Source organism: Oncorhynchus keta, chromosome 11, assembly GCF_023373465.1.
Source record: "Oncorhynchus keta strain PuntledgeMale-10-30-2019 chromosome 11, Oket_V2, whole genome shotgun sequence".
Classification (NCBI taxonomy): Eukaryota; Metazoa; Chordata; class Actinopteri; order Salmoniformes; family Salmonidae; genus Oncorhynchus; species Oncorhynchus keta.
The window spans coordinates 30,558,160-30,576,975 of NC_068431.1; the positions used below are offsets into that span (position 1 = coordinate 30,558,160).

The 18,816-nt window shown below is 41.8% G+C and overlaps 1 protein-coding gene across 2 annotated transcripts in view; it reads right to left on the minus strand.

Annotated features, from left to right (window-relative positions):
* Positions 1 to 18,816, minus strand: part of LOC118390059 (delta-sarcoglycan) — a 255,077-nt gene that overhangs the window by 22,082 nt on the left and 214,179 nt on the right. For both annotated transcript variants that reach the window (XM_035780224.2, XM_035780223.2), the window contains exon 5: positions 16,842 to 16,961. In XM_035780224.2, coding sequence (XP_035636117.1) covers positions 16,842 to 16,961 — 120 coding nt within the window. The remainder of the gene's footprint in view (positions 1 to 16,841; positions 16,962 to 18,816) is intronic.

Sequence of the window (18,816 nt, forward strand, 5' to 3'; positions counted from 1 at the left end):
ACGTTGTTTTGGGTCGCCTACTGGGATCTGATCCATTGTCCTGGGTGGTGCTCCAAACAGAGGATCCGCTTTTGGAACGTTGTATTACTTGCTGTAATGTTGGTAAGTTGACGTTGCTCTTATAGCCAATAGTTCTTCCTGCTGTATGTAATAACACCTAACATTTCCTGGGGTAACAGTGTAAGAAATAAGACATGAAAAAACAAAATTCTGCATAGTTTCCTAAGAATGCAAAGCTTTTGATACCTAAGTACATTTTAGCAATGACATGTACTTTTGATACTTACAGTACGTACATAAAAAATAAAAAAACTTTTAGACTGTTACTCAAGTATTTTACAGGGTGACTTTCACTTTTACTTGAGTCATTTTCTATTAAGGTATCTTTACTTTTACTCAAGTATGACAATTGAGTACTTTTCCACCAATGCCTGCAACCCATATGCATCAACTGTCTTTAGTTTATACACTGTAGGCTGTTGTATATGTACATGTATTTACCAACAGACTACTGAGACTATGACAGATAAGAGACATATCACAATCCCCCAACCCCAAAAGCCTGTCACAAGTCACCCAACGACACAGACCAGAAAAAAACCCATACATATTTCTACACTGTAACAAGGAGCTCTTCGTATAAATAACCAGGACTCACAGTCAAGACATTACCTTTTGCTCAGATCGTATGGAAAAGATTCATGATGCAGCTTTAATGAGGATTTTATTTTTATTTTTTATTAAACTAGGCAAGTCAGTTATTAAGAACAAATTATTATTCACAATGACGGCCTAGGAACAGTGGGTTAACTGCCTTATTCAGGGGCAGAATGACAGATTTTTACCTGGTCAGCTCGGGGACTCGATTTCGCAACCTTTTGGTTACTGGCCCAACTCTCTAACCACTAGGCTATCTGACGATTATCACAGTATGGAGAGAAAGATGGCCAGTATAGAGTGCCAGCTTAATGGTCAACATGAACAATTTGGACTGTTTTTATTTAACAATGCTTAAAGAGAACTCAGCCCCCTGCCCGAAAGAGAAGACCATTCAAACTTGCCACCCATATCCATGAAAAGCAAATAGTGGCTGTCCATATGTAATGTCAATTTTCACAGAGTACATGGGTGTGTGATGAGCTGTCAAGACAGCAGTATTTCAGAATACCATAGTGTCAAAGCAACATTTTGAAATATCATTATTTGAGGGGCCTCTTTTGCCATAAACTCACACATAAGTACCGTCTCTTCAAGCTCGTTTCGTTATGTGAATTCATACAGTCTGAGGGACATAACCCAGAATGGTTTGGCTTAATGCATAACACAGCATTAAGGTGAAGAGTAAAAACCCAGAGAATCTGTTCTAAATTAACAGTGCAGTATATCAGAGAACACGACATCAGTTCCTCATTCTGTCACTGCAGAGCCCAGTCAGTCTTCTCTCAAACACTGCTACCACCCCGCTAGCCACAGTCCATGGACAAGTTGATAGATGCTAATTAGAGCCCATTAGAGAGAAAGTAATACAGTTACTTAGTGTTGACAGACTGCAGCTGTAGTCAGATCTAGACAAGAAAACAGAAAAAACTGTTGTGCAAATGGAATAGACAACAGGTGGAAATTATAGGCATTTAGCAAGACACCCCCAATAAAGGAGTGGTTCTGCAGGTGGGGACCACTTCTCAGTTCCTATGCTTCCTGACTGATGTTTTGGTCACTTTTGAATGCTGGCGGTGCTTTCACTCTAGTGGTAGCATGAGACGGAGTCTACAACCCACACAAGTGGCTCAGGTAGTGCAGCTCATCCAGGATGGCACATTAATGCGAGATGTGGCAAGAAGGTTTGCTGTGTCTGTCAGCGTAGTGTCCAGAGCATGGAGGAGCTACCAGGAGACAGGCCAGTACATCAGGAGATGTGGAGGCCGTAGGAGGGCAACAACCCAGCAGCAGGACCACTACCTCCGCCTTTGTGCAAGGAGGAGCAGGAGGAGCACTGCCAGAGCCCTGCAAAATGACCTCCAGCAGGCCACTAATGTGCATGGGTCTGCTCAAACGGTCAGAAACAGACTCCATGAGGGTGGTATGAGGGCCCGACATCCACAGGTGGGGGTTGTGCTTACAGCCCAATACTGTGCAGGACGTTTGGCATTTGCCAGAGAACACCAAGATTGGCAAATTCGCCACTGGCGCCCTGTGCTCTTCACAGATGAAAGCAGATTCACACTGAGCACATGTGACAGACGTGACAGTCTGGAGATGCCGTGGAGAACGTTCTGCTGCTTTCAACATCCTCCAGCTTGACCGGTTTGGCGGTGTGTCAGTCGTGGGGTGGCATTTCTTTGGGGGGCCGCACAGCCCTCCATGTGCTCGCCAGAGGTAGCCTGACTGACATTAGGTACTGAGATGAGATCCTCAGACCCCTTGTGAGACCATATGCTGGTGCGGTTGGCCCTGGGTTCCTCCTAATGCAAGACAATGCTAGACCTCATGTGGCTGGAGTGTGTCAGCAGTTCCTGCAAGAGGAAGGCATTGATGCTATGGACTGGCCCGCCTGTTCCCCAGACCTGAATCCAATTGAGCACATCTGGGACATCATGTCTCGCTCGGATGTTTTAGTCCAGGTCTGAGAGGAGATCCCTCAGGAGACCATCCTCCACCTCATCAGGAGCATGCCCAGGCGTTGTAGGGAGGTCATAGAGGCACGTGGAGGCCACACACACTACTGAGCCTCATTTTGACTTGTTTTAAGGACATTACATCAAAGTTGGATCAACCTGTAGTGTGGTTTTCCACTTTAATTTTGAGTGTGACTCCAAATCCAGACCTCCATGGGTTGATAATTTTTGTGGGATGTTGTTGTCAGCACATTCAACTATGTAAAGAAAAAAGTATTTAATAAGAATATTTCATTCATTCAGATCTAGGATGTGTTATTTTAGTGTTCCCTTTATTTTTTGAGCAGTGTATTATCGATTATATATATTTAAAACAACCTGAGGATTGATTATAAAAAACGTTTGACATGTTTCTGTGGACATTACGGATACTATTTGGAATTTTCGTCTGTGATGTCGTGACCGCTCGAGCCTGTGGATTTCTGAACATAACGCGCCAAACTAATGGAGGTATTTTGGATATAAAAATAATCTTTATGGAACAAAAGGAACATTTTATTGTGTAACTGGGAGTCTCGTGAGTGCAAACATCTGAAGATCATCAAAGGTAAGCGATTTAATCTCTTGCTTTTCTGACTTTCGTGACCAATCTACTTGGCTGCTCGTGTTTGTAATATTTTGTCTACTGAGAGAGATGTTCTTACATAAACGCTTGTTATGCTTTCGCTGAAAAGCTGTATTGAAATCTGACACGCCAGGTGGATTAACAACAAGCTAAGCTGTGTTTTGCTATATTGCTATATTGCACTTTTTGGTTACTTCATGATTCCACATCTGTTATGTGATAGTGTTGATGTCTTCACTATTATTCTACAATGTAGAAAATAATAAAAAATAAAGAAGAACCCTTGAATTATTAGGTGTTTCCAAACTTTTGGCTGGTACTGTATGTCTGGATCAACATCACCTCTCACTGGGAGGCCTGGTCCACACCGACTGTGCTATATAACCTATTTAGAAAATAGCCTCTGTCTTTGTCGTACTTTGCCCATACACTCTTCTTCATCACCTCCCTCCATCCCACCACTAGTTGCTATAGTAGCTATTAAGTGAATGTTTATGAGGCCTCCAAACACTAGTGCTATATCCTGCTGCATGCTTCATAAAGCGCTGATTGATCAGCAGGAGACTAGCGGACCAGGGGGGTTGGAGGAGACGTAATGGAAGCACATTGACAAAATAATTTCAGGGGGGACAATAAAACAAAATGGCTTTATCGATATTTCACTCAATCTGTTTATGGATGTTTATGGCCAGTGCATTACAGGATGTCACCGGGAGAGTCAGTCCAGTCCGGTTCCCAATGGAGAGTTTAGTGAGAGAGCAAGTGTGTGTCTGTTTGTGCAAACATTTGTGCGCATGTGTGTGCCTATGTATGAAAGTCGACTAAAGTTCACAAGGTGATGTGTAAATTTAAGTGAGAAGATATTGATCAAGTGGTTCCCATAGGCAGGGTATTGATTCAAGGCCATGCATACTACAACTAAGCTCTGATTGTACTGCAGTTGTTAAGAAAGGAGGGAAAATAACAGTTACCGTTCGATCATAGGCAGTACTGTCTCCTATGTTGAACCCCATTCACCATATATATATCGGAATCTAAAACAAAAATCCAGAAAATCACATTGTATGATTTTTAAGTAATTAATTTGCATTTTATTGCATGACAAGTATTTGCTTGCCTACCAACCAGTAAGAATTTCGGCTCTCACAGACCTGTTAGTTGTTTTTTTTATCCCTCCTGTTCTCCACTCATTACCTGTATTAACTGCACCTGTTTGAACTCGTTGACACCTGTCCACACACTCAATCAAACAGACTCCAACGTCTCCACAATGGCCAAGACCAGAGAGCTGTGTAAGGACATCAGGGATAGAATTGTAGACCTGCACAAGGCTGGGATGGGCTACAGGACAATAGGCAAGCAGCTTGGTGAGAAGGCAACAACTGTTGGCGCAATTATTAGAAAATGGAAGAAGTTCAAGATGACGGTCATTCACCCTCGGTCTGGGGCTCCATTCAAGAACTCACCTCAAAGGGCTTCAATGATCATGAGGAAGGTGAGGGATCAACCCAGAACTACACGGCAGGACCTTGTCAATGACCTGAAGAGAGCTGGGACCACAATCTCAAAGAAAACCATTGGTAACACACTACGCCGTCATGGATAAAAATCCTGCAGCGCACACAAGGTCCCCCTGCTCAAGCCATCACATGTCCAGGCCCATCTGAAGTTTGCCAATTTTTTATTTATACCTTTATTTTACTAGGCAAGTCAGTTAAGAACAAATTCTTATTTTCAATGATGGCCTAGGAACAGTGGGTTAAATGCCTGTTCAGGGACAGAACGACAGATTTTGTACCTTCTCAGCTTGGGGATTTGAACTTGCAACCTTTCGGTTACTAGTCCAATGCTCTAACCACTAGGCTACCCTGCCGCCCCAATGACCATCTGGATGATCCAGAGGAGGAATGGGAGAAGGTCATGTGGTCTGATGAGTTAAAAAGAGTTTTTTGGTCTAAATTCCACTCTCTGTGTTTGGAGGAAGAAGAAGGATAAGTACAGCCCCAAGAACACCATCCCAACCGTGAAGCATGGAGGTGGAAACATCATTCTTTGGGGATGCTTTTCTGCAAAGGGGACAGGACGACTGCACTGTATTGAGGGGAGGATGGATGGGGCCATGAATCGTGAGATCTTGGCCAACAACCTCCATCCCTCAGTAAGAGCATTGAAGATTGGTCATGGCTGGGTCTTCCAGCATGACAACGACCTGAAACACACAGCCAGGGCAACTAAGGAGTTGCTCCGTAAGAAGCATCTCAAAGTCCTGGAGTGGCCTAGCCAGTCTTCAGACCTGAACCCAATAGAAAATCTTTGGAGGGAGCTGAAAGTCCGTATTGTCCAGCGACAGCCCCAAAACCTGAAGGATCTGGAGAAGGTCTGTATGGAGGAGTGGAACAAAATCCCTGCTGCAGTGTGTGCAAACCTGGTCAAGAACTACAGGAAACGTATGATCTTTGTAATTGCAAACAAAGGTTTCTGTACCAAATATTAAGTTCTGCTTTTCTGATGTATCAAATACGTATGTCATGCAATAAAATGCCAATTAATTACTTAAAAATCATACAATGTGATTTTCTGGATTTTTGTTTTAGATTCCGTCTCTCACAGTTGAGGTGTACGTACCTATGATACGAATTACAGACCTCTACATGCTTTGTAAGTTGGAAAACCTGCCAAATTGGCAGCGTATCAAATACTTGTTCTCCCCACTGTATATCTAGATATGGAGAATATTAAACGTTCAGTATTACAGCGCCCATATTAGGACTGCATCACGTTATCTTGCTCTCAAATAATGGTGTGAAAGTGAAGACACACAGTGAGGTATGCCTTAAATCTGCGATATGTAACTCTATGTAAATTTAAATAGAAATGTGCGTTATAGATCTGTCATTCTCATTGAAAGCAAGTTTAAGAAGCAATAGATCTGTTTTTATGTGCTTTTTTTATGCTTCCCGTTCTTAAGTTTAGTTTTTGCATCTTTTACTTTCAGTTTTGTACACCAGCTTCAAACAGCTGAAAATACTATATTTTTGGTTATGGAAAATACTGTATATCAACCGGGACTGTCGCTTTTTCAATAGGAGAGGGAGAGACAATGGCTGCCCCACTCTGTTGCGCAAGCAAAACTCTGCGAACACCCAGCTATCCACTGACGCGATGTTATCTTTCTCGCTAATTTTTCAAAATAAAAGCCTGAAACTATGTCTAAAGACTGTTGACACCTTGAGGCAGCCATAGGATAAGGAATCTGGTTGATATCCCTTTAAATGGAGGCAAGGCATCTAATGGAACATAGAGCTTTCAGGAAAAACAGCACTTCCTGGTTTGATTTTCCTCAGGTTTTCGTGTGCAATATCAGTTCCGTTTTACTCACAGACAATATTTTTGACAGTTTTGCAAACCTTTTAGAGTGTTTTGCTATCCTAATCTGACAATGATATGCATATTCTAGTTTCTGGGCCTGAGAAATAGGCAGTTTCAAATGGGTACTTTTTTTTTGTTGCCAAAAACGAAAATCCTGCCCCCTACACTCAAGAAGTTAAACTTTCAGGATAAGGTAAGACCCAGATGCAGACCGTGTCGAAGTAACAATGTTTATAACAGAAACAGGGGCAAAGGTACAGGACGGCAGGCAGGCTCAGGGTCAGGGGCAGGCACAGTGGTCAGGCGGGTGGCCTCAGTATCAGGACTGGCAAGGGTCAAAACCAGGAGGACGAGAAAAGAGAGACTGGGGAAAAAGCAAGAGCTGATTGAAAAACGCTGGTTGACTTGACAAACAAGACGAACTGGCAACAGACAAACAGAGAACACCGGTATAAATACACAGGGGATACTGGAGAAGAAAGGCAACACCTGGAGGGGGCGGGGACAATCAAAAAGATAGGTGAAACAAATCAGGATGTGACATAAACAAATAAATATATTTTCTATTTGAAATTCTTCAAAGTAGCCACCCTTTGCCTTGATGACAGCGTTGCACATTCTTGGCATTCTCTCAACCAGTCGATTGGAATGCATTTCAATCAACAGGTGTGCCTTGTTCAAAGTTAATTTGTGGAACTTCTTTCCTTCTTAATGCGTTTGAGCCAATCAGTTGTGTTGTGACAAGGTAGGGGTTGTATACAGAAGATAGCCCCATTTGGTAAAATACCAAGTCCATATTATGGCAAGAACAGCTCAAATAAGTAAAGAGAAATGACAGTCATCAATACTTCAAGACATGGAGGTCAGTCAATGCGGAACATTTAGCAAATGAGCAGTCGCAAAGACCATCAAGAGCTATGATGTATCTGGCTCTCATGAGGACCGCCACAGGAAACGAAGACCCAGAGTTAACTCTGCTGCAGAGGATAAGTTCATTCAAGTTACCAGCCTTGGAATTTGCAGCCCAAATAAATACTTCACAAAGTAGCAGATACATCTCAACATCAACAGTTCAGAGGACAGAAACCACTACTAAAGGACATGAATAATAAGAAGAGTCTTGCTTGGGCCAAGAAACACAAGCAAATTTTAGACCAAAGTTGATATTTTTGGTTCCAACCGCCGTGTCATTGTGAGATGCTGAGTAGGTGAACGTTTGATCTCCGCATGTGTGATTCCCACTGTGAAGCATGGAGGAGGAGGTGTGATGGTGTGAGGGTGCTTTTCTGGTGACACTGTCTGTGATTTATTTAGAATTCAAGGCGCACTTAAACCAGCATGGCTACCACAGCATTCTGCAGCAATATGCCATCCTATCTGGTTTGAGCTTAGTGGGACTATCATTTGTTTTTTAACAGGACAATGACCCAAAACACAACTCCAGACTGTGTAAGGGCTATTTGACCAAGGAGAGTGAGGGAGTGCTGCATCAGATGACCTGGCCTCCACAATCACCTGACCTCAACCCAATTGAGATGGTTTGGGATGAGTTGGACCGCAGAGTGAAGGAAAAGCAGCCAACAAATGCTCAGCATATGTGGGAACTCCTTCAAAACACTTGGAAAAGCATTCCAGATGAAGCTGGTTGAGAGAATGCCAAGAGTGATCAAAGCTGTCACCAAGGCAAAGGTTGGCTACTTTGAAAAATGTAAAATTTGTTTTACACTTTTTGGTTTTGGTTACTACATGATTTCATATGTGTTATTTCATAGTCTTCACTATTATTCTAAAATGTAGAAAATAGTACAATAAAGAAACCCCTTGAATGAATAGGTGTGTCCAAACTTTTGACTGGTACAGTATCCGTACGCATTACGGCTGCACACACATATTACAGTTTATGGGTCTTCTTGCAGGATCTAACTGGGATAGCACAGCTGCTGAGCTGATATCTGGAGGTCCTGCTGTATTTACACTAGAATGTTCAAAGTCATTCCTTATACGATAGAAGACCTGTATCTAAACATAGGATCGAGCAATGTTTAAATTGCCTTTAGCTATCGGGATTGCATAGATGTGTATCAGAAAAAAATGTAAAAGCTGATTGACAAAGTGTTAAGAGACAGTGTAATATGTAATGTAGACCAAATTGTACATGAAGTAAACAATTCTAATGAGAGGGATATTACTCTGGGAGCTAAACAGTCTCCCTCACACTACCCTGAGGTGGCTGCTACCGAACAACAACACACCAGCTATTTGTCTCCAATTAATGGAAGCGTCATTGTAGCATATTTTAAATAGGATTCCAGCTATAGTACTCCGGAAGAAAACTCCAGGTGGCCGAATGCAGTAAAATTGGAACTATCTATCTGCCTTGGGTGCAGTGCCATTTAGCAGCTGAATTGCATACATTTGTATCCAAAGACCCGGTGGACCTTTTATAGTGAAAGTGGCTATTGCTCCTGGAACAAAAGTGTACTTGAGTGTTGGGGAGAAGGAGGTTCTTGGACGTGATGTACAGTTGAAGAGTGCTCCAGGGATCCTGAGTGGTACAGTAGACTGCAGATTATAATGAAATGCATTTTGCATCAGCCTCCTCTTGCAATAGGTCAGAGGAGTGGGATGGGTGCATTAGTGGCAGGGGTGTGGAGGAGAAGAGGGTACACTGCATCGATAACAAGGCTCAACAGGGACTGAGGAGTATACATTAAACAGTGGGACATAGTTTGTAAAAGCAAGAAGTCAAGTATTTTAAGTACACTACTGCAAATGTTATGAAATATATGTCTAATACACCAGAACATATTTAGTTTGTAGCTGATTACTTTGAATGCACAATTGCAAGTAAATGTAGGCCCATAGGTTATCTACATGTATTTTCACTATGCTTGTCTCCTTCCATTTTCCTATGTACTTATACTGTACCCTTTGAACTACTCTACTATCATCTGGTCGTCCGGTTTATAGGTACAAACTGCAGTGATTACACCTGGAGCAGGTGCCTGGTACAGGTAGAGGGGACGGGATGACAGAACAGTGTGGTGCCGATAGCATCGTCCTCTGCTACCAGGCCATTTGTCACCCCAGCAACATGGAGCCATACATGGAGCTGTGGAACTCATAACTGTGCTGTGTGGATAAACAAGCTCACTCTGGAACAGTGTGATCACACTATTGAGTCTATGTTTGTACGTGTCGAGAGGGTTTGCGGGTGTGTGTGTAGTGGGCTGTGGATGTGTGTGTGTGGTTTGGTGTGTGTGTGTGTGTCCTTGACCAGATCTTCGGAGGATTGTTACCCAGAAATAATTTGATATTGAGATAAAAACGGCTGCATTGGACCTTTTAAAGATACTCAGCTGCAGGCTTACATTTTAGACCGTTACCAGAGCCATCCATGTTCACAGATACCATTAGTTATTATGGATCAGTGGTGGATGCAGTTGGATAATATTGCTATTGGAGACAAGTTGTACACCTAGAGCATCCTCCCTCTCACATAGCCTTGACAGGGATTATATATCCGAAAGATGAAAAGAAACACATTATCCGTCTGTAATGCAGGTCTTAGGGTGTCAGTGACAGAAACAAGACTTGAAAGGCAAACAATGTTGCCATGATTTTGCAAATGGCTCTGCCGGGTGCGCAGCGCTGTAAAACCCCAGGACAATACTGACTCCATGGTTACAATCTAATCTAGCTTTGTGACCAGACCAGTGGCGGGCTAGATTTATGTGGACCGTGAAACCAAGCCCAAGGAAGAGGCTCAGGTAAAGCAGGTGGATATAACTCACTGGCTTTTAGAGATTCTTTATCATCTACTTAGCATGGTCACCTGACAGAAATCCAATGGCCACTCTGCAAAGCACATTCCCCATTCCTACCTGATCAGACGGTGAAATGTAGTCTGCCTCTTGCGCCCTATATTCATTTCATGTATGACACTTGTCACACAGTTACTCCCGGCTGCTCTTTATGATCGTATTAATGCAAGCTGAAGCCACACACAAGGAGAGAGAGAGAGGGAAGGGACAAGGAGAGAGAGAGAGGGAAGGGAATAAAATGAGGAAGAGAATGAAGTGAAATGGATGAATTTGGAATGACTCAGCTGTAATTTTGATGGCAATGCAGTGGGCATTTCCTTAACTCTTTCTTTTTATAGCAGACATCTGAAAACTAAACTAACCCTAGGAAGGATAGTGCCATAGGCTATAGACCATTGTACCCCATGTGCTCTACTGGTCATTGTTCACAGTAGCAGTGGAATTACAACATACAGCACCAGGAGCAAGACAAAGTCCTGAGACTGACCCCTAACTAACCAAGTCAACCAGTCCACTGTAATGAGGCCACTGGCCATGTGCTGTAGGGTCATGCCCCCATCATCAGCAGTCTGGACCACCACTGCCAGGTAGCCACCCACCAGGAGTGGATGTGACCCTAGCCCTACACAGTAATTAGAGACTGGCTGAAGCAGGAAACTAAGGTCAGGTCAAGTGGCTCTCCAGCAGCCACATACTGTAATACACATCACAGCTGAAAGTCTGAAGGCCACATTATAGATACAGTAGACAGGATGTAAATAAAGGCAATGTTGTTTGGCCGCATGGCCATATCTGTATCTGTATCATGCTCTCCTCATAAACCTGATATGAATTAAACATTGCGCTTAGCAGACTAATTTCCCATTTTCTCTCACGGGTGTCACATTACAGACTAGGGATTGTAAAAATATTATGGAGTTGGCATTGTCTCCCCGTCTGTCAGATCAAACATCTGGACTGGTGTAACGACCATTCACTGGGTGATGTGGTTACTGTGAGACAGACACATCATTGACGGGTGGGACTACTTTCTGCACGTTGCTTCTCTCAATCCATATTGACATCCCCCATTGTAGCATCTAAAATTGGGTTTGCCACATTATCATCTGTGCCGTGCTACTAACTTGACGAGCATTTCTCCAAACCAGGCTATCTATTAATACTATCTGTTTCAGGGATCCTACAATCATCAGAGTGCTGTTGTGATTATTAAGTGTGTCATTCAATTTGAATCAGCCTCCACTGCAGTCCAATGGGATATAATTGAGGCAAATAAATGAGCCTTTAATTATAATTATATATTTAAAAAAAAACAGCAGCAGGTAATGTCATTATTCTGTGGATTCCTGCTAATTACGGTTGTGATGATGAGTAGAGAGAGGGGGGTGGAGAGGGATGGAGGGAATATGAGAATACTCGATTGAGCATGCTCCATTGACAATTCCGGAATTCCCTGTTCCAAGCATATTTTAATTACCATAGTGGAGTGCTCCATTGTGTCCTCTCATTCCCGGCTAATTCATTCCTTTCTCTCTTGGTTTTTATTGTGTAATTGATTAGGTTTGGTTTCCTATGGAAGACAATGAGGATCGCTGTAAACTGCTGGTTCCGCTCCTGTACTGTACAGGGCTGGCTCACGAGACGGTATACACAACACACTTTGCCATTTGGCCACAGTTCTCTAAATCTTGATTAAAGGTCTCCAAAGTGCACAGTGTGTGGTCTTGTGTACCATATACAACTGCTATTGTAATTATGGTTTGTGTGACTATTCAGTATTACCCTAATTGTACTCACACAGGTGAAAACATTTGCTGTAACTGACAAGCTAACAATTCATGACATTATTCTGCTCCACAGTGGCGTCTTGCTCAACAAAAACTATCCACCTAGTGTGGAACTTGAAGCAGTTGAGTAACAATAACAATAGACAGGTAAACTTTGAATTGCATTACAGCAGGGTAGGTAACAACACATCTGCTCAACACGGCGGCCCCTCAGGGGTGCATGCTCAGTCCCCTCCTGTACTCCCTGTTCACACATGACTTCATGGCCAAGCATGACTCAACATGCTCAAGTTTGCTGATGACACAACAGTGGTAGGCCTGATTACCGACAACGATAAGACAGCCTATAGGGAGGAGGTCAGAGACAACCTCTCCCTCAATGTGATCAAGACAAAGGAGATGATCGTGGACTACAGGAAATGGAGGGCCGATCACGCCCCCAATCTCATTGACGGGGCTGTAGTGGAGCAGGTTGAGAGGTTAAATTTCCTTGGTGTCCACATCACCAACAAACTATCATGGTCCAAACACACCAAGACAGTCGTGAAGAGGGCACGACAATGACTATTCCCCCTCAGGAGACTGAAAAGATTTGGCAAGGGTCCTCAGATCCTCAAAAAGTCATTTAGCTGCACCATCGAGAGCATCCTGACTGGTTGCATCACCGCCTGGTATGGCAACTGCTCGGCCTCAGACCGCAAGGCACTACAGAGGGTAGTGCATAGGGCCTAGTACATCACTGGGGCCAAGCTACCTGCCATCCAGGACATCTCTACCAGGCAGAGGAAGGCCCTAAAAATTGACAAAGACTTCAGCCAACCTAGTCATAGACTGTTCTCTCTGCTACCGCACGGCAAGCGGTAACGGAGCGCAAGGACCAAAAGGCTTCTAAACAGCTTCTACCCCCAAGCCATAAGACTCAGCTAAACAAATGTCTACCCAGACTATTTGCATTGACCACCCCCAAACCCCCATTTTTATGCTGCTGCTACTCTTTTTATGCTGCTGCTAATCTATGTACAGTCACTTTACCTCTACCTACATGTACATATTATCTCAATTACCTTGACTAACCTGTGCCCCCGCACACTGACTCTGAACCGGAAACCCCTGTATATAACCTCGCTACTGTTAATTTATTGTTGATGTTCAATTATTTGTTATTTTTCTATTTTCTTCTTTTTACTTTTAATATTTATTATTTATTTTTTACTTCAGATTATTTTAGTAAATACTTTCTTAACACTTATTTTTCTTAAAACCACATTGTTGGTTTTAAAACCACATTTGATTTGATTTACTAAACAGCCAAATCAAGTGTTGATATCATAATACAGCCATGCAGTCTCTCGGGTCTCTCATTGGACAATAATCCATTCTGAGGGAGGCATCTCGAGGATCGCAATCAAACTCACTTCCTATAATGCTCTTGTCAGAAATATTTCACTTGTGTTTTCCTCAAGTGTCAAGCTTTATATTTCCACTTCATTGCTTTCAGACACAGTTACACAACACTGGCTTCATATAGCATTGTTCATCTTTGAGACCATCTTGAAAAGGTTGCAGAACACTGTAATCACGTTTTACCTGGCAGCACTGATTGAGCCTTGTGTTAAAAAGAGAGACATGTAAAAAACAATCATATTTAATATAGCGATACGTGTATAAAGCAATTAAATTTCATATTTGCCTCTAAAAGCCTTTTTACAGCCACATTTAAGTCGCAGATTGCTTTGACGACATTGAAGACATTTGACGACATTTATCCTTTTGCCTGCAATCAAAAGCTACAGTATATTCTTATCCCAAAGTTGCTAGTTTTGTTCACTGGATGTAGCACCTGTCAATCTTGTGTAAAAAATAATCCAATGATTTCAGGGGGTTGATTAGTTATGATATGAGGGAAATTCAGATCTGTAAAAAGCTAGTGACAAATCGCTAACTTGGCATGATTCCAAACACCTCCCATATTACCCATTGGAAGCTGAGAGTTCCTGGATCACTGTTCACTGTAGATAGTGCAATAAAGGCCTAATGAAGGCAGTGAAAGCTCTATCATAGATTTCCAATGATCTCAGTTGGGCCAATTAAAGTTATATGCTCAGCATAACTATGCATTTTATTGGTTTGGACAGAAGCATTCATTTGGTAATGGCATGTGGCAGTTTTATAGGAATCTGGCCTCACTTCATCCTGACTGATGGATGGAATGACAGAGGGAGAAGCTAGTAGCAGTTTGCCCAGGCCTGAAATCATTGGCTATATTTATTGATACATGTTGTTTGGCACGGTTTGGAGTGAATGCACAGACACGTACATGTACACACACAAGCAAGTACACAGACACAGGACACATGCATGTGCGCGCACGCACACACACACACACACACACACACACACACACACACACACACACACACACACACACACACACACACACACACACACACACACACACATACACACACACGTGTGCACATACATGCACTCACACGCATACTGTATGCCTGCATGCCCGCATGCCCGCCCACACGTACGCACAAAACACTTTCAGTACAACAGAGGCCTTTTTAGAATTAGGCTCTTGGTCTGATATTCACTGTTGAACACCTGAGTAAGCTCCACTCATTGCACTGGCGGCGTCATAGTTTTGACCACGGCATTTGTTCACCGATATCCCCTTACTTTCAATCAGAACTCTCAGCCAAGCAGCGGGATGCAGAGAGTGAGGGAGGGGTACAGAGAGAGCGAGAGAGAGGGAGGGAGGGGTACAGAGAGAGAGAGGGACAGAGGGGTACAGAGAGAGATAGTAGTAATGATGATTTGCCAGTTACTCCATTTATCTGCGGCCCTTTTTGATGGGGCTGCCCTGGGCCACAAGGTTCATCAAACGCCTTGGCAACCACAGTCCTCAGTAGAAAGGCCTTCTTAGTTCTTCTTAGGTAGTTCTTTACAAGTTTTAGAAAATAGATCTCTCTGCAGAAGCGACAGTTACAGGGATGGTAAAAACAGCTTGATTGCCGTAGCAACATCAAGGAAATTGGGCAGAAAAGTGTGTACAGCAGTTCTTCAAGTACAGCAGTTCAGCATCATCTTCAATTGAGCCTCTCATTCTCCTTAATTGCCGGCCTCAACACGTTACAGAAAGGGTAACTGTATAGGAAGCTCTGGGGACAGGTCGTCTGGATATTGGACAGCCAATAAATTGACAGATGCAAATAGATTATCAACTTCAGCGGACAACCGTTCTTGAAGGCTTAAACAAAAAAACGGTTTGTGATTTTGTTCATACTAGTGAACCGGTGTTGTGTGGTTGCAATATCAACAGTCCCTTATCTTTGGTATATTTTGGCAAGGATCATTCAAGACTACGTTTAAATTGTGTGCACCGAAATGGGCATATAATGAACAATGTCTCAGGAAAGACTTTCTGGGTTGGCAATACTCAGTATAGAAAACAGTCGGGCCCGCAACCTGGACCTACAGGCCATTGTGAAAACATTTCAACAATAAATAGATAATATAAATAATGACTGAATTTGTCCTGTCGACTACTTTTTCCCTCATTGTTAAGCCTTTTGATGTGTAAATGTAATAAAAAAAATTATAAATAGCAACTAAATTCTCTAAACAGCTATAGATAGTAAACTACAATGCATAATGAAACAATATCTAGAAAGCTAGTGTTTTGTGGGTGGACTGACTGTATTATCTGGTATTAATAGACTGGATTAATGCACAACAACTTTCTATCCAAGCTGGGTGAAAGTGCAAGGACCGCTCATGTCATGCAGGTTCAGGTAGGCTATACAGGACAGTTGTAAATTCCCCAAAATCTATTGGTAGGTTATTACCATGCTTTTGCATCGGAAATGAATTTTACAATCTGTAATGTTTGAATTTCCAACTTTAATTACTGAACAAGTAATTACATTATTGCCACCAGCCAGTTGTCTAAATAAATGGCAGCATTGCGACACCATGTAATATCTTCATGAAATTTTACATTTAACATGATAAAATTATGACCATATAGGCCTACCAATAAACATGTATCCATTTTCCAAAGCCAAGCTATAGGCTAAATGCCCTGGCACCACAGAAAGCCGTTCATTGTCGCAATTTCAGCACCATGGACAGCGAATGGTAGTCCATACTTTGTGAGTGGCTTTCCACATCCTTTTTTTCTTCTAACTCAACTGACAATGTTATACAACAACAAAAGTGACTGAATCTGTTATTGTTTAACATGGTTGGATGATTTCTTCTAATCTAAATAATACAGACTCACATGTCCCCCCCTATAGAAACTCTGACTCAAAGACTCTTTTATGTCTTCGTCTAATTTACCATAATTTATGTTCAGCTGTTCTTCAAATGCAAGAAATGTATTAAATTGTTAGCTAGCCCTAAAATGCCAGCTTGTTTTTGCTAAATTTCAATGAATTGTCACGTGATTACAGTGATATTGATCATTCATCCAAAGTACACCACATTTTAGATCTCTCAATTCAGCCTCTAAACACTTGAACAGTGTGAGTCCAGTCAAGTTTAAAACTGTTGTTCACTAAACTGCTAGTAGATTGTTGAGTATGATGTAGTGTCTGGTCCATTAACTCACCCGTCACCCGTAGCCTCTCTGCTCCCACCACCACCTCCTGGTCATCAGCAGAGAACAGTAGCTTCCCGGTGCTGGATTTCACCTCCAACATCTTCCCTTGTGCACGAACTCCACTGGATCCTGGACAGGGCAAAAGTTGTTAGGAAAAGTCAGTGAAGTTCAACAGGTGGCTTCTGTATGATAAACAAAGATAGGCTTCTTGTATTTCAGAGATTCTTGCAAGTCAGGACAATCCTAAACCGACATGTGAACGTTATTCTTCGAATTAGATTTTTTTTTAATTGCTTAAAAATGACATTTAGGTGAATTTTATAAGGGGAAGATTTGCTTTTGGAATTTTCTAATTATTTTCAAAATTATTAATTTCCATGTCGGATCTATGCCCGGAAATGCCCTTGTCTGGAACAATAATCCACATTTCAAACTCTCCCAAAAAGTAAAAAAAAGGCAATAATGAATATTAACTGAAAAAGGATCTCATGTTGTTTCTTGCAACAGCCATCTTTGACTTAAAAAAATATTCCTCTCAAAACGGTGATTCCTAAAAAATATGTCAGGAGACTTGGTCAACTCAGTCAGATTTATATAAAATCCCAAATGAATCATGAAAGAGAATGGTCAACTACACCACATTGACCCCTTCTTCATGTCCTCATTACATTGTGCAATGAGACAACTCATGGTCTGTAAAGTTCTTTTACTTTTGATAGATTTAAAGAAACAATTTTAAAATCACCATTGTCACAACAATAAACTGTCAACGCCATCTGCATGATAGATAAGATATGAACTTTGGTTCGAATATTTACATTTTTATTAGGTTTTAGAGCCATAAAGCAATTGAGGAAAACCAAAATTGTTACTTTGTGTATCACTTGAATGAAGACCAAAAATGCTATTTTTTACAACTCTGTAAACTCTGTCCAATTCAATCTTTCAGCACTACATCAGTGCCGAAAGATCTTATAGAATGTTTATATTTTCATTGGGGATTTTCAAATGAATAATTTTCAATATTTTACAAATATTTGTCTGTTTTGAATATTTCTTGTCCTTGTTTTTGAAAGAAAATCATTTTTTTGTCCATTAAAATAACATCAAATTAATCAGAGGTCCAGAGTACAGAGATCCATTATCAGCAACCATCACTCCTGTGTTCCAATGACACGTTATGTTAGCTAATCCAAGTTTATCATTTTAAAAGGCTAAGTGAACATTAGAAAATCCTTTTGCAATTATGTTAGCACAGCTGAAAACTGTTGTCCTGATTAAAGAACCAATAAAACTGGCCTTCTGTAGACTTGTTGAGTATCTGGAGCATCAGCATTTGTGGGTTTGATTGCAGGCTCAAAATGGTCAGAAACAAAGACCTTTCTTCTGAAACTCATCAGTCTATTCTTGTTCTGAAAAATGGATGGCTATTTCATACGAGAAATCTCCAATAAACGGAAGATCTCGTACAAAGCTGTGTACTACTCCCTTGACAGAACAGAGCAAACTGGCTCTAACCACAATAGAAAGAGGAGTGGGAGGCCCCGGTGCACAATTGAGCAAGAGGACAAATACATTTGAGTGTCTAGTTTGAGAAATAGACGTCTCACAAGTCCTCAACTGGCAGCTTCATTAAATAGTATCCGCAAAACACCAGTCTCAACTTCAACAGTGAAGAAGCGACTACGGGATGCTGGACTTCTAGGCAGAGTTGCAAAGAAAAAGCCATATCTCAGAATGGCCAATAAAAGTAAAATATTAACTTCTTTGGAATAGGGGGCAGCATTTTCACTTTTGGATGAACAGCGTTCCCAGAGTGAACTGCCTCCTACTCAGTCCCAGATGCTAATATATGCATATTATTATTATTAGTATTGGATAGAAAACACTGATGATGTCTGTGAGTATAACAGGACTCATATGCAAAAACCTGAAGAAAAAAACAGGAAGTGGGAAATCTGAGGTTTTTAGTTTTTGAACTCAC